Source organism: Trachinotus anak, unplaced genomic scaffold (assembly GCF_046630095.1).
Source record: "Trachinotus anak isolate AG129_WGS33_773 ecotype Australia unplaced genomic scaffold, CSIRO_AGI_Tana_v1 ptg000011l, whole genome shotgun sequence".
Classification (NCBI taxonomy): domain Eukaryota; kingdom Metazoa; phylum Chordata; class Actinopteri; order Carangiformes; family Carangidae; genus Trachinotus; species Trachinotus anak.
Window position 1 is genome coordinate 13,405,020 of NW_027273862.1, and position 16,953 is coordinate 13,421,972.

Here is a 16,953-nt window from a genome sequence, read left to right on the forward strand (position 1 = left end):
CTAGTAAGTACTTTATAACAACCTTTTAAAGTTACCTTTTTCATGTGCATATTTTCCACATAATAGTTAAGAACGATTTCTCTGACTCATTGGGAGACACAAAAAGTAAGACAATAGTATTTGTATCTTAAGTATTTACATGTAGGGTGCTCTATTTTCATGCATGCTGACAGTTCAAACACTTAAGACTTCAGATAGGATACTAATCCTGTTTTCACACAACAAGCTTCACCAACACCTGTCTGAACAGGTCATGCTCCTGATGATTCTGCACATGCGCAAAGAAACAATAACAAAATCTGACACCTGGCATGCTCATACAGAAGTAAACTAAACATCATTGACATGAGGAGGTAGAAGAGATCTTTCCTTATTAGCATAACTAATATTATTTACATTAGGCCACCAGTGAATAATTATGATCATATACGTTGAAGTGATGTAAAAGTTATATGTATAGGAACTTTTGTTTGACTCCTTAGATGCACATTACTTTGCCATAAATCTGGTAGTCATTTTATCCTCCTTGCCATTGTGACATGAAAAGTAGAATTACATTGTTTGCGTAACAAAATAATCAACCTGAAATATTTCTTGCACATATTTGATTGGCTAGTGTGATGTAAATGAAAGTTTATATTTAAAAACCACATGCGGTTGTGAGTTCACTGTGAGTGAATTAAATAATTTCTTGTTGTTGTGTAAAATACGGAACTGGCTGGCATGCCAGATCCTGCCCACTAGACATGTTTTGATGAATACAAACAAAAGCAGGATGATTTCCTTTTGTTTGTATGTTTAGTCGGATTGAACAGATCATCAAGCATCTCTGGGTGTGAACTGGAGGATCCTACATATCTCCTGTACATTCCTCTCAGGCACAGCTAGTGTGTGAAATTTCACAGGTCACGCGAACCTCTCTAAGAAGGAGGTTCAGATGCTGGAGTTTTGGCATGTTTGCCATGGCAGTTCCTCCCTTCTTCACACACTGAAAAAGCAATAATGCTGGTATGTCAAAATGTGTGTGTGTGTGTGTAAACATAAACCTTAAAGACAATCTGATGTGTTCACTGTGTGTGTGTGTGTGTGTGTGTGTGTGTGTGTGTGTGTGTGTGTGTGTGTGTGTGTGTGTGTGTGTGTATATGTATGTGTGTGAATATGTGTGTATGTGTGTGTGTGTGAAGGGGGCTGCAGGGTTTGACAGCATGTGTAGGTGTTGTGGGGTGCAGGTAATTAAAAACACTGGAACTCCCTAGAGGAACCTCCAGGCAACGTCAAGCAGGGAAGAAGAAGGGAGAAAGGCTGAGGGGGCTCTTCTATTTTTAGCTGGACCTGTGCAAAAGACACAATGGTTAGCAAAAGGCCAGTAGGTCCTCACAGGCCTTGTCTGTTGTGTTGCATGTGACAGAGCCTGGGTTTCCCATGCAGTCTGATTGAGGGTTGAGCTGTACACCAGGAATCCTGACAATGCTGCCACAGCATGTTGACACTACTCCACCCACCTGTGGCACCAGACACACGCGGCGTTCCCTCCCTCAATTATCCTTCCGTCAGGAAGGAATCCTAATAAACCTGCTCCTTTCACTTCCATTTCATCCATCACCTTCTGTTTATTACACTGAATCAACAGCGTGGAAATCTGACACGTTCCCAGCCGTTGTTTCTGTTAACCAGGAATCTGCCTCTGGTCAGGTGAACCAACTGGCTCTGGTCATGTGGGTTATTTTCAAGTTTGGGATGTGCTTGTACATCCTGGGGACTGTAGAACAGCCTATCAGCAATTACATCCCGATGCACCCCCTTTCCATACCCCCCTTAGCGACCTACAGGTCCACCCATCACCTGACTGTTCAGGTGTCAGAGGAGGAAATGAATCATCTCTTTTGCCTTTGGGTGCCAAGATAAAAGTCATTGATTGAGCTTTAGAATTTTATTTATTAAGGCCTTTTTATTCTTTTGAATCTTTCAAAGCTTTTTAAGACTTTTTTTTTAATGATGTTGATATTTTATACAGCCTGTCGCTTACTCTTTTATTCCTCAGGCTCTTTTACCACACAGTACCATACAGCTAGGGTTGGCTCACCACAGTCACAGCACAGACATACAAGAGAAGGGGAACGGAGGAACTGGGGCAGAGAGAGAGACACACAGAAAAAGAGAGAGAAAGAGAGAGAGAGAGAGAGAGAGAGAGACCATTTTGTCCCCCAGGTATGACAGAGTCACTCATGCAGAAAGATCCCACATGGAGGGAGGTGGGAAAGTGGGCAGAGTGGGGAGGGGACGGGCAAGGAAGTCTTGGCTTCCTCTCTGGTTTGTACCCCCCTACCCTGAAAACACATCTGTCTTCTTTTCTCTGCCACACACCTTCCCTGCATCCTTTGCTCACCTTCTCACTCTAGTAACAGAGACTTTTCACTTTTAGCAGCTCAAATGGATTTCTCGTATTTTGTTAGTTAGAAATTGTTACATTTTATGCCACCTGCCATATTTTGTCAAACTTTCCTGGGATGGAGCTCTTTGGCAGCTAGTCTGTTCTCTTTGTAGCCTTTGTAGTTACCGTTACCCCAAGCGGTCCGTCTTACATGCAAATATGTGTCTGCTCTACAGTGATCACCATTATAGTTCGTGGCAGAGCTATCTCATGGCTGCATGCATTAAAACAATTAAACTTTGCCCCTCCCCCGTCACAACAATCATTTGCGGATGTGTTGGGTGAAATTTAGCAAGAAATTATCATTTTCTGAATCACTTCACTCTGCTTGCTCGGTGTTTGTTTCATTCTTTCTCTTTCTCCGTTTCGTCTTTGAGCTCTTTAAAAGACTTGGAGCCCCCTGCATGTTCTTCTTTTTTGCTTCTTTTCTCTGTACTTTTTTTTCATCATTATCCAACAGCACTTTTCTGTGCCTGCAAATGCTTTCTGAACGGCGTCCTTTCTTCCCTTTCAGGCTGGATGTCATTGTTGCTGCCTGTGGGCTGGGTGTATTTATTTAGGGGTAATTGGTGTGTGGATGAGTGAGGTAATGAGGTGCATCCACACTTGGCTGCTCCCCTCCCTGAGAGCCTGAGACAGACGTAGCCTAGCTGGGCTCCGGCTTGAGCTGTACCACACTGCTGTCTCCTCCACACAGGCCAGAATGGCTCTTTCATACCCAGGTGGACAAACACAATCACTGGAGCTGATACCTCAATGAGGCGTCTGCAGTTTGAAGTGGTGTTTGTGTGTGTGTGTGTGTGTGTGTGTGTGTGTGTGTGTGTGTGTGTGTGTGTGTGTGTGTGTGTGTGTACACGTGCATGAGCACATATCTTTGTGTGTGTTCATGTGCATGTATTTGTGGGTGGAGAGGGAAAAACAGCGCTTGGTTGTTTGCCTGTCTCTGTCTTGAGTCCTTGTTTGTCTTGCGGCTTGTGTTTGTATTAGTGATTTTCCCTGTGTGTTTGTAAGTGCATGTATATCAGGCTGAGTGGGTGTTCAATGGAGCTCAAGGAGGACCTTTGGCTCTCATAGCCCCCTGCCAACCCCAAACTGCCCCTGATGTCCTGCAGAGTTACCTAATGATTTCACTTACACCTCCCTTATCTGTCTGGCCCGTGTGGCAGCAACCGTCTGACGCTTCAGCCTTTACATGCCATTTGCTGCCTCATATCGTGTGAAATTCAATTGCACAGCTCCAACTGTAGCCAGAGTAGGGGATCTCCCCCTCTCTCTCTCTCTCTCTCTCCATCTCTCCATCTCTCTCTCTCTTGCTCCTCTCACACACTCTCTCCCTCTATCTGTCATCTCTCCCTCTATTTGTAAATACAAACTTAAACAGCTCTACCCATCACAGTTTTTTTTTTCATATTATCACAGGGAAACCTTGAGTTTATGTGTTTTTGCACTCTAAAGTTAACACCTAATTTCTCTGCAGCGCGTTGGTGCCAGACTTTGAATAAGCTGTTGAAGTTTTAACCAGGAAAGCTTGGATGTTTGAGGCTGCCCACAGGTGTTCAGCAAATAATATTATGCATAGATTGTTTTGTTGTTATCAGGGTAATTGGTGTAGACCTGCCAGCCTTTGATAGACACACAATTACTGTATGTGATGCGTAAGTGGACTCATTTTAGGGCAGGATTTTGAGTTGCTAATGGTGCATTATTCAGCTTTTGGTCTGTCCCCAAAAGTGCCGGGCCAAATCAAACACACCGCTCCAGGGTAATTGAGGCCCACTCCGCACCCCCTGCAGTGAGCAAGGCAGAACTGTAATCCCCTGACAACTCTGACTTGGCCCCAATCTGGCAGGCCGCCCATTTCCCAGCAAAACGCCTAACTCGGCATCGGGGAGAATGAAGAAGCTGATAGTCACATTTGGAACGCTTTCCAATTTTGTTATTCTTTTCAACTCAGCAGCAGTCTGTATCAATCTCTCTACTTAGCCTTCGTTTTTTTATTTAAACTATACTTCATAGAATATAATTGCGGACTAATTATACATGTCAAACTAATATTCTTACTCATCAGGCTCCTCAAGCTTTTGTGGTTTTTTGATCAAAGCTTTTTGACAAATAAACTTAACCACCCTAACCACAGAAAAGCTTTCACTTTTCTTTCAAATCTGTTTTTGGCCTACAAGTTTCATGAAACTCATTCACAAAATGAAAGTAATTAAGAAAATTTTAGCAACATTTTAGTGTGAGCTTTGGACTTAAATTTGTGCATTCTGTCTATTTTTTCAGCTGCAGTTTTGTGATTATCTAAGAATGTTATCATTATCATTAACTGATAGTCACCTTTCTAACCAACCTGCTCCTGCAGCATGCTAGCTGCAGACACTGTATCTACACTGAATATTGATTATTCCAAATATTGATTGGAGCCTCAGACCTTTACAGTTCTGTGTAGTTTTGTTTATGTTACTTTGGTTGTATAAATATAACCAAAAAATACAGATTATTTTGCTTTTATCATAATAAAAGTATTTTTACTGTAGCAGCAGCAGCAGCAGCAGCAGCCAGAAATTACTGTCTTCACATTGAATATCTTATCTATTATGTTATCTATCTATTAATATGGCCCTTATTTAAAAGAATACTACAAAAGTTTTTTCTACAACTTGCTACAACCTTTACACAAACCTTGAACAGTGTCTGAACTTGTTTGTTGTCATTTGATTTAACATGATCTCGATCCAGTTTCTTCTATGATGTGAGGACCGTCTCTTGCTGTCCCACCATAGCTGCTAGATTTTGTAATTTTATGATCATATAGGTGCAAAGTGCACTTTCAAATGTCCCACACTTAATGTAACAATATAAGAAAATTTCATTTGAATTTGATTTCTGATGGTAAATTGCTGAAAGAGTAACAGAAAGTGTTCATCAGACATTCGATATATTGAATATAATGTTTTAGAACAGTCCTTGTAATGAAAAGTCTGTATTTTCGATAGTGTTTTATCAGGTCTTTAATGGATGGAGTATTGCAGATTGAACATCATAACCACAATCATTTGACAAAAGATCTATAAATGTTGTTCATCATAATACCACTATATCCTTGAGTTAAAACCAATTTTATTTGTATTGTTTTGAAATCCAGACATCCTCCGCAGTGCCACCTCCTAGAGGGGTCATTTGCAGAGAGGGTATCGCATGCATTTAGCACTGTCTCTCTGATTTTCAACGTTAGCATGCATTCTCCCCCGGGCCCTGGCTCACTGTTTTAATGGCTTTAGTAATGCTTCACAATTAACACTCAGCCACCGCTCAAGGTTAGGTAATGGCTGGTGTGTTTCAGGCTAAATTAGAAAACACAAAACAAGAATTTCCCATCACCCACAGTGGACCAAGGACCCAGAGGTTATGGGGGAAATGGAAGGTGGTGAATTTTTTGACAGGGCAGCAGAGGTGATGTCTCATTCCCTCTGACATCTTGAACACCCTAAAGGTGGCTTTGCCAACAGTCTACCCAGGAAGCACCTCACCTAGCTGTGGCTAAATTTACACAACCACCTGCCCACAGGGAGTGTACTGGAGAGGAGAGCAGAGGTTGAGGTGGAGGTAGGGTTGGGGGTGGAGGGCAAATAAAGAGAGAAGGATTGGGTAGTAGACTGAGGTGTGTGTGTTCCAGTGTATGCAATGCATAATATTTAATAAGTAGCTACACTGAACATCATTTTCTATTGGAATCAAGAATATTCAGATTATGAATTTTTACTCAAGAAGTTTTGCAGTTTTGTAATTTTTGTTACATATTTTGTCCTTCTTGGTTCTTATTGTCCTGTCTGCAGGTTTGCTCTATAATACTGTAAGTTTGCATCAGAGCTGTGGTGGAGAATGGGTGAGATTTGGGTTTTCCAGAGTGCCGTTAGGAGTTCAGTGGATTAGTTAAACGAAGCATTTCAGCCCCCAGCTATCCCAGTACAAGTCCCCTGAGAGCGCTTCAGCTTTTCTCTCATACCATTCCACTGTGTAACTGCGAAAGAGGTGACCCTCATTTCAAACTGTCACAAATGACAGTGGTAGTGGGACAAAGAGTGGATAAGAAGGAATACCTGAATATTGCCATGTCAAAGCCAGATATAGAATACTGGACTAATCGCTCACCTCATAAGAAAGGCCATCTAATGTGTTACAGTAATTCTGTATTTGTTCTGTTTTTAAGCAAATGTTTATTGGAAAGTGTTTGATGATAAAAATGAAGTTTTGCAGCCGCACATCGGTATACTAATACTTACTTATGGGCTAGTGGCTGTCCATGTGAAAGACTTATTGCAACTGTGTAAATTTTGCATCAGAAGTTCCTATGTGTCTCATTTTACTTGGTGGAGGTCAAATACATTCCCTGGCAGCTGTTGTTTCTCACTCAAGATATCATATTGGACCAGCTATTTAGTTTAAGGCCCAGCTAGGGTAGACACTGAACCAGTTGTTGTACTAGATTTGTTTTATATTGCTGCATAAATTTTCAGCTATTTTTTTTATTTTGCTACATTATTACAGCATTTTCATTAATGGGAAAAGACTCCAAACTTGCCCTTTAAAACTGTATATTGCTGCTTTTTGTAAATTTACTCAAAGGCTGCATATATTGAAGCTCTCAAGACAGACAGTCGAATAGAATGGTAACAATTCTAGATGCTCCCCAGTGGCAGAGTTCAGGCTGTTTGCCTGTGGGCTGATGTGGAGTGAATGGCCTTCGAGGCTCTAGGCTGGTCTATGTGTGGCCCGGCTGGTCCAAGTCAGCAGTAATGACTGGCTTTGGCCAGCATGCCTGTTAATGTGAATGGGGTTACTCTGGGCAACACCTTTTCAGCTGGGTCCTATGAAGTCCCCAGTATGGTGGTCTTTGTCCACACAAGGGCTGTCCTCTCAGCAAAAAGGGCTCCTTTTTTGTGAGGACTATCAACTGGTGATGGATTATACCCACCCCCCTTTATTCATCCGGGCAGACTAACAGACACGGATGCATGCAAACATACACACACACTCTTGCACATATGTACAACCACAAAGACATGAAAAGTTTTGCAAACACATTAGCACATTATCTTACACATTTGTGTCATACATGGTTAAAATGCTTTGGGAGCACACTTTGAATCTCAGTGTTATGAATGCAGATTGATGTTGGTAGCATCAAAGTTGTCTGTATGGTCTATATAATTACTCACCTAGTTCTGCAGATTTTAACCAGGTGAACCTGAAGCTGTGATAATGTACAGGGAAATCTCGGTGAAAAGAACTGACCAGTAGTTCTCACACACAACTGTATCTCTCTATGGTAATCTGTGGTTCATCTCCTTTTCTGAGACGGATGGTATATGCTGCTTTATTGGGCTGCTCTTTGTGGCACCAAGCAAGGACAATACAGACAGCTATGTCATATAGGTCTTCTGGCTAACAATACAATATTGTTATGTGCAGGACAAGTGCAAATAAGCAGGTGGTGGTACAGAGGTGTGGTGAGAGTTTTAACATTACCATGTATGACACTGGAAATATTTTAAATGGAAGATAATACGTTGTCATCTTCTGCCTTCTGTCATCGTCTCTCTGCTTCTGCTGTGCCTCATTCACTGCTGGTCTTTTGCGAGCACAACAACAGACTATTCCTCTGTGAGAGTGTACGCCCCCACCCCTCTCAAGGGGTCAGCCACTTACCCAGGCTGACACAGTAACCTCCAGACGACCTTTCGCTTTGCCAAATGTTATGCCTGTAAACTGCGTGAACTCCATCACGGCACAAATGATGAGAGAGAAATGGGGCTTTCTGTCGGAGGGAAGGCTGGGTTAAAGGAAACCCTAGTTGTACTAGTCTGCTTCGTGTGCTCATGCTGTAAATACCTCTGTGTGACACATACACAGGCAAGTGGCAGTGTGTCTTTTTGTACATGGGTGTGTGCACTTGTAGACTGAGTGCAACACAGGAAAAAAACATGAATAATACATGACAAAATATCCTTGGTAATTCTCTGGCTTTTATTTTTTGGTGACAGAGACAGTGACAGAGACAGTCAGCACAGGGATGTTACAGGAATGGTTCAACATTTTGGGTAACGCTTTTATTCCCTCTCCACCTCTTCATTACTATGAGGTTGCCGGGAATTCATTGGAGACATTGGAGAAACATTGGAGACTCCAGGGAGTTGTGTCTCCCAACCAAAAAAAAAATAGTCCTGCACATAACTCCCCATAAAACCACAGCTTGATGTTTTTACTTTGGTTCTCGCACAGGTAAAACAAATGAGATATATCATATTAATTAGTGAGCTTCAGCATTGTTATCAGGCTGATTTTGTTACCTTTGGACAGTGCCTGGCTACTTGTTTCCTTTTGTTTCTAGTGCTTATGCTAAGCTAAGCTAAGCGGCTGCTAGCTCAAGCTTTTTATAGAAAGGAGAGATGTGAGTGTGGTATAACTTTTTGCATGAAACTCAAGTACGCAAATCAGCCTATTTCCCAAAATCTCCAACTATTATTTTAAACCATTAGTGACATTGTTCAAGTATTTGTAGTCGGTTGATTTCTGATACTTTTCTGTGCTGTAGTGTGGTCATTTTATTATTAATATAAACACTCAATGTGGCCTAACAATTTTATTACAAAGAAATTGAATTATTTTGCCTATAGACAATTGAATAGTAGGTTAAGCTGTAGCTTTAACACCCAAGTGTGATTACTATAGCAGGGCATCTGTACCACTGGAAAACCTGCTCTTACCAAAAGTGTCAGTGTTTTTTTTAACCTGAGGACATTTATATCAGAGTCATGGTTTGAGGGGTAAAATGTGTGTTTGAGGGGTGGAGGGCACAAGAGGTCCCCCAGATATGCTGTCATAACCCATGCAGCCGCACTATTTGCTATGGGCCTATCGGTAGTGAAGGCAGCACTTAGACATGTTTGTACTCTACGCCCTCTATCCCTCTCCCTTCTTCCCCAGGCACCATGTCACTCCAGGGGCGAACCAGCACTCCCTGGCTGTGCCCAAGTCCATAACACCAACTAACCCCCCCCCTCCTTACTACCCAGCACCACTGGGGTCAATGTGCCCTCACCCCCTCACTCTACAACGCCCACGGTCCATACCAACACTGCCCTCCAAAGAGAAACAAAACCGAACTGAAAAGAGACAAAATGGCCCCACGCTGCTTCTCCTGTCAAAGCTCTTGACAGGCCCAAGCAGAGGCTCCCAGAGGAGGGTTCAGTTGAAGATGATGACGACGGAGATAACAAGTCAAGTTGTTGTGTTACAGCACAGTTACACTTTGGCCCTTGTTTGTCCATTTGGTTATTCAGAAGCATCGCGGAGCTAACTGATTCCCATGCATGTCATGTTTAGTAACGTGACATACTATCAAATGCTGTTTTACATCAGTCTGTGGAGCGTGAAGGGTAAGTGAGGAGCTGGTGATTCAAGAGAACAGGAATAAACATTCCATTAGGTATTTAAAAAAAAAAAAAAAAAAAACTTGAAATATTGTCAGCTAATCAATTTCCTGTTTGGACATGCTCACTTTTAATGAAATTCAGTCAGTTATTAGTCCCTTCCCATTCTTCCAGTGTTTGGGAATATAATTACACTCAAAATGCTTACTCATCTCTCTGCCTGCCTGCTGCCTACTCTGTCAGATGCATTAGCCATGAAGCAGAAGAGATGAGGAGCCTGTGTCTGTATCTGTCTATCTGTCAGTCTGCCTGACTGTGTGCACGCCTGCCTCTCAGATTATCCCGGATCAGGCAGCAGGTGACATGACGAGCAGGTGACCATCACCCAATTACCAACAAGAAACTTGAGATGAGCCCCAGTGTAGTTTGCATTTGTTTCTTTCTCCTCCTGTTTCTCTTAGACTCTTTTTATGCTTTTTTTTTTTTTTTTTAACAATCGCTATATTGCTATTTCCTTTTAACTTAAAAGCATTTACATTTAGACTATTTATAAACAGCACACACATCAACAGGACAGTGTAGAGTTAGAAAATGTACCCATTCTTACATGTCAGGTCAAATTTTATACTGGCTGGATAAGTTTCAATTCATTAATCAACAACATTATAAGCTAGTAGAAGTCTGGGATGGAGGGAGAAGGTCCAGAATGCCTTGTTAGAAAATAAATGTATTGACATTTGTTTGACCAAAAAAAATCAAATAAGTGAGAAACAACTAGGAAGATGAAGGAAATAACAAAGATTTTGTTTTAACTCTAAATATTTCAAACTCTGAGGGATGGAAACTTCCCCAGTCAACAGGTTATTCTTAGGGCAAGGCTAGGGATCGTGTTGCACTCTTTGTTACCACGAAAGAAGAGGAAGGTAGAGCTTCTTCTCGCTTTTGTTAGGTGCAGGTGGGCTAGAATTACCAAAGTGATGGGATTTATACTGGGTTTTTTCTGCATTTTTTCTGGTGTGGTAGCGGAAGTATTCTCTGAAATTACCAGCGTCAATGTGATGATAGTTTGCTTCTCCAATAGAAAAGCACATCACCTCATTATGTGGGTTTTGGTGTGCTGAAGTTAATACTAGTTCCTATAGGTTCAGCAAATTATTTCCCACACAATGCAGTGTAACTTAAGAGCTGTGAGGGATTATGGCACTGGGAGGTGATTTAGCTTGGTTTAGTGACTGGATAGACCAACGAGTCTGGGAAATTTCTACCAATTTCATTCTGCTACCATTTTGACCCTTGGCTGGTTGTAGAGATGGGACTGGAAATGGAGGACATTGACCTGGTGTCATGGACAGACGTCCACATTAGTTTACAGTGGCTGCACTGCAGCTGTGCTGCTCAGGGAAATGGAATTGGAGAAAGCTACCACCTCTAATGTGACCACTGTCCATGAACAATGGACGTGTGGTATATAAATCCATTCAAAATATATTCTTAAAAATTATATTATTGAGTTGTTCTGCATCAATACAGAAACAGGGATTTCTTATTCATGCCTGACAGCATATAGCCAGATTGCTTAGTCCTCATTTCTTCTGCAATTGCAATGACTTCAGCTTAGTTATACAATGTTTAGTTTCTCTCATTTCACTGATTTAATGGAGATTATAATATGATGACCAAATTACAACAATGATTGTGTTAAGTAGGTGTTTATGGTAAATATCGTGTCACTTCCATGAGCATATTCCAACATTGGCTAATCTGATTGGAACAGCCAGACCAGTCGTCATGTGTTCCAACAAGGTGTTGGGTTTCCCATAGTTCTAAGCTGTACAGTGACACGGGCCATTTGAAAGTGTGGCTAAAACTCTATGGAAGAAATGACTCGTTAAATTAGCACCTAATACTCCAGTCATTAGCAAGCCGTTACCACCAGTGGAATGCCTTTGATGGCACTGCTTTGTGTGAGTGGGTCCCTTGTAGGCTCCTGTTGGGAGTTGGAAAATTTGTTCATTTGGATCTTGGATTATAAAACGCTTGCATAACATTGCTAAATACATAACAAAAACATTAAAACTGTGATTTGGTGTCTTTTGTGACCTATGAGACACTGTTATATGTGGAGATTTTAAATGTTGTGTTACAAGTAGCATGAAACGCTGTATTCCTTAAGAACCAAGTCTTTGGGGTGTTTAGTAAGCTGAGGGGAATTGTCCATTGTGGGGTGATATTAGTAACCCTCTTAGGCAAAGCTAGTCTGTGGGCTGGCCCTGAGGGCTCATTTCAAGTGCTTAGCACTCGTTTGGAGCTTTGTCACCCCTCACCCTGTTGCCAGCATGGCCCCAGCCCCTCTGGCTGTGGAGCGGAGCTGAACCACAGACCTTTACCCCCGCCCGCCACCAGAGAGGGAACATTGACATCACAAGTCTAACACACACACACACACACACACACACACACACATTTGCTCACACATACTCGCACTAACACTGTGGCACACATCCATTTTCACAATACCCCCCTCCACCAGTGCACCACAGCCAATGGTCTACTTTCCCGCCGTCCACTCCCATCCAGCACTCCCCCACTCTCTTATTTTTTCCCTCTTTCTACACCCTCGTGAAGGTTGCCAGGCAGCAGAGAAAGACTTCACACACACATACACCCCACTATGCCTCTGAGGGTTTTCCGGATGTCCTTGTTTACATCATGGAGTGTGCAGGTCGTAAGGGAAGTAGACTCACAGCCTCCCTGACTATGTCTGTCTAAGTCCTCCACTGACCTCTATTCACTTGGTGTCAACGCAAATGTTCATGGCAGATCCTCAGTTAGTCTGTCACTGCTAAAATAAGTGCACTGCACTTACCTCATGTTTGGGTGTAAATTTCAAAATCAGGGTAAAAAGAAATCAAAACTTTTTTCATGGCTTGTCCTCATCCAGTTAGCTTGCATTGACACTTTTGTTTAGAGTGGTACTGAATATAAGGTAATTTCTTATCTCCCTTATAACCCATAACTGTTATCAACTCTAAAAGTGGCTGTCATTGATGTGCAGGATGGTTGCTGACTGTTACCAGGCTGTCTTTTCCCTCTGTGTCAAACCAATCGATTGGTTTTGTCTGCTCCTCCCTCCAACTTTGATGTTACCATTGATTGTTCTCATCTGCCCCTGAACTCAAAGGTTAGAGGAGCTGAGCTGCACTTCTGGATTGCTTTGACCTTCGCTCTGCACATGCTCAGTGGGCTCACAGAGCCCAGAGCCAAGCAGGCACGGTGTAGCCAGGGCCGTGGGTGCGTGACAGCCAGACAACGGTGTGATGTCTTTTTTTTTTCTTTTTTTTCTTTTTTTTACTCACCCACTGAGGATGATGTATATGTGATTGATTTTTCTCCTACCCTTCTCTCTACCGTGTTTCCGCTGCAGTGCACTAAGCAGCACTGAGTCCAGGCTTGATCAATGCATTGTTTTTCTTTTTCAATCACACTTGAATGAGCTGAAGACACGAAAGGTTACACAGGTGAGGTTTGGCAGGGATGGAAGCAGATGTGGATGTGTGTCTGAGAGAGAGTCAAAGAAAGAGCTGTATACAAGGAAAAGGCAAACAAGTTTGTTATGAATGTTTTTAACAACTTAGTTAGTTCATGCTCATTTGTCTTGTCATTTTTCCAAGTGGGAATCTTTAATCCTCGCCCCTGTAAGTCGTGTGTAACCTTACCTCTACCATCTTGCATTAAATTATAGGTCCTTCACAGTGTCTCAGGGCTCACCTGCCCCAGATAATCTGCTGGGCTGCGTGAAGACTACTCCTCTTGTTTCCTCTACTTGCCTGGCAAACAGTCTACAGACACACACACAAAGGCAACATGCTCAACACAAAAGAGCCCACCTGAGCATGATGCGCCTCCGACCTGTTAGCCACAGTAGCAGGAGCACGAGGCTTCATTTCAGACAGGAGCATCAGTGATGTAAAAACATTTAGCAGTTTAGACTCAGGTGTTTCAATCCTCCTATAAACAGTATTAAGCAAAGGAAGGAAATAGTCTGCCCTAGAGGAGTAAAGAGTGTTGCGTAGTCCTGATTGATCTCTTAGTAATGACGCAGTTAAACCCTATACCCAAACACCTAGTCATTAAGAAAAAGATAAGTATCTGTGGGAGTGGAGGGGCTCTCCTCAAGCTAGATGTCTGGAGGGGGTAAGGATGTGGTGGGTAGGGAAGGTTTAAAGGGCTGCGGTGGGGTGTGAGCACAGGCTTTGACCAGTGGGTTTCAGATGTCATGGCAGATTCTTTCAGGGGCAAATTACAGGGTTTAACTTCTCTTGTACCCGGGATGCCTGTATTCTGATTTAACTTCCTCGATAGACACTCGAGCAACACGCTATTCAACACTATTGTCAGGTGCACACTTGACTCTGGAGACACTTCACCTCCTCTCACGCTCTCAGCACCTCTTCAAGACTTTGTTCATGGAGTGCCACTCGCGGCCTTTCTTGCGGCTTCAGGAGAGAGCCGAGCAGTGTAGCCCCTCTTAAGCTTTGTAGTAGTTAGCGTGTTGGTGTTAGGGGGCTTTACATGAGTGGCCCTTTGTGCTTTGAGTTGGCACAGGGCAGCTCCACAGATAAGCTTTACTGTGAAACAGCTAAAAGACTTGATTCTATTGACTCTGGTATAAGCTGAACATAATCATCTGTGTTACAAACACACTAAAGCAATCAACGCAAGTGCAAACACATCCAGATTTGTGTCTGAACGCACACTTTCTCTTACCTCACCTCATAAATGCAAGCTGTTGTGTCCCATACACAAATACTCAAGTCGCCCCCACCTCACACACACACACACACACACACACACACATATATTCCCTGTGAGCTGTAACAGACCTAAAGCTCTCTGAAGCATTTAGCCGCACGCTAGCAGGTTTTCTCCACGCTGCCAGTGCTGAGGGGAGTGGTGAAGCATCTAATGCAATTTCAACCCAACATGGCTCTCTGTGAATAAACATCACTGAAGTGTACTATCTACTGTATGTTGATCCACTGTAGTACTCTTTTTTTCTCCATACAGGCTGATCTAATACTCTGCCCCCCTCCCTCCCCTCCTCTCTCTCTGTCTCTTTCCCCCTCTCATTCACATTAATTTCTGTAGAGACTGCACTTGCCCCCAGACTTGTCTGAGACGGTGAGTCGTGTGAGCAGGGGGGAGCTGGCAGGAGGGGCCACAGTGGCTTCAGCCTGTGGCTCTGGCACTTCCGGCAACAAACACCTGGACTTCTAGAGCTCCCACACAGTCACCACGGGCAACCAACACCTGGAACACTGCAGCGTTGTCCTCTTTACCACGGTGACCAGGTTGTTCCCTTACTCACATAATGTCAACCGCGATAACCCTGCCAGCCATTACCACCTGCCAACTGTCCCAGCCAGGGGTGAAGGTCTAAACATCCACTGTACCTCTTCTCATAACGGACACATTTCATCCTATGTTCTTTTTTTATATAAACCTACTGTACATTGTGTATGTGTCTTCTTACTCTGGCCGCTGAGATTTGCACATTTCAAACTGCCATGAGAAGTTTATGATTGGCAGGGTGACTTGTACTTTACCCAATTAAAATCCAAGCTGGTGGGATTGTTTAAAATTTGGAACATTGTTTTTTTCTTTTTCTCTGTCTCTGGGGGGTTTGTTTACATGTAAAGTGTAATCATGAAATATTTTTTAGTCATTACAAGACTCTCAGTCTTGGCAGACATTAAATAATTTACGTGCATTCTCCCAAGCACAGCACTTACTTTATGAAACATGTGGCCCCCCTTGCTTAGCTCCACCATGTACAATAGTCTGAAAGTACAATTTTTTTTCTAGGATAATGAAATGAAATGTGCTTTTGTTGAGTTGAATAAAAGAAAATAAATGCATAGTGCACAATACACACTCCTTACTGAAATTTTACTTCACTGCGTCTCAACACCTGCTCTGAAGGGAAAGCTGACTACCTCTGAGACCGTGCACGTGCGTTATGAATGACTGATCTCTGGTCTGCCTCACTGGTTTCAGGTTCGAATAGGGATGCCTCCATCTGACCCTGAGACTGTGCCGGTGAGTGACGTCTACCTCCAGTAAGCTGGAATGTGGGCAGAGGGTAGGAGAGCTGGATTTGGGTGCAGGCTTCACACCTCATCAGGCATGTTTGCTGGATGAGCTGCTTTGCCATGACAAGCCCAAAAGAACAAATTAGGTCAAACAGTGACATAGAGAAACAGAGGAAAAAAAAAAACAATGTGAAAAATTAAATGTTTCATTTTTGTTTTCCTCAGTTCGCTGCTGATGCCAGTTTGAATATTTTTGCCTGCAAAAACTGGCAGTATTGGTAAGCATCTGCAACACATGTTGGGAGAGGGTGGTGTTATCTGACAGTTTCATGCATGAATGGAGTGATCTTTTATTGGGTGTATGAGAAAGAGAGATGACATACACAGGTCACTTACACAGGTGAACAAAAGCTTGTGTTGTCAAGATAAAAACTGTTTTCCAAATTATTGTTGGCGAAGAGCTGACATATTTAGGGTACAATTCTAAGGTAGATTAAAATAGAATACATTCATTTTGGCGTTTGTTTATGTTGCTGTGCTACTTGTATGTCTGTTACACTTGCCATGTCTCTATGTCATGTGGTGCTCGTTTACTTTTTGTTCAGTCAGTTCAGAAAGTGAATTATTTTTACGTTTTATAATGTCAGTTTCCTATGTGCCACATATTGTCACATTTTCAGGTACATTTAGAACTTAGTGAATTGATGCCAGTCTCAGTACTTACATGCAGCCAGAGGTTGTCTTTATGCAGATTCAATTTACATGTTAAACATGCATCTGTGCAGATTTTCAAAATTAAAATGACATTTAATGTATGACTTCTAATGCCTGATCGACAGTGTTCTCCCCTCAGATAAAGTTGGTTATACATGGTTTGACAGTACTGTGTGTTATGATTAGCCACACATGCTTCTCTAGTAAGTTTGAATAAGTAATTCAGGGTACCAGGAAATCTCTTATCAATTTAATCCTCTGAGCTCAATAACACTGCTAGAGA

General features: G+C 42.5%; 1 protein-coding gene across 3 annotated transcripts in view; it reads left to right on the plus strand.

Moving 5' to 3' along the window:
• The window catches only part of elp4 (elongator acetyltransferase complex subunit 4), a 51,139-nt gene extending 35,345 nt beyond the window's left edge, over positions 1-15,794 (plus strand). For all 3 annotated transcript variants that reach the window (XM_071488208.1, XM_071488209.1, XM_071488210.1), the window contains one exon: positions 15,013-15,794. In XM_071488208.1, the coding sequence (XP_071344309.1) occupies positions 15,013-15,141 (129 nt within the window). In that variant the 3' untranslated portion in view covers positions 15,142-15,794. The remainder of the gene's footprint in view (positions 1-15,012) is intronic.
• The last annotated feature ends 1,159 nt before the right edge of the window (positions 15,795-16,953 follow it).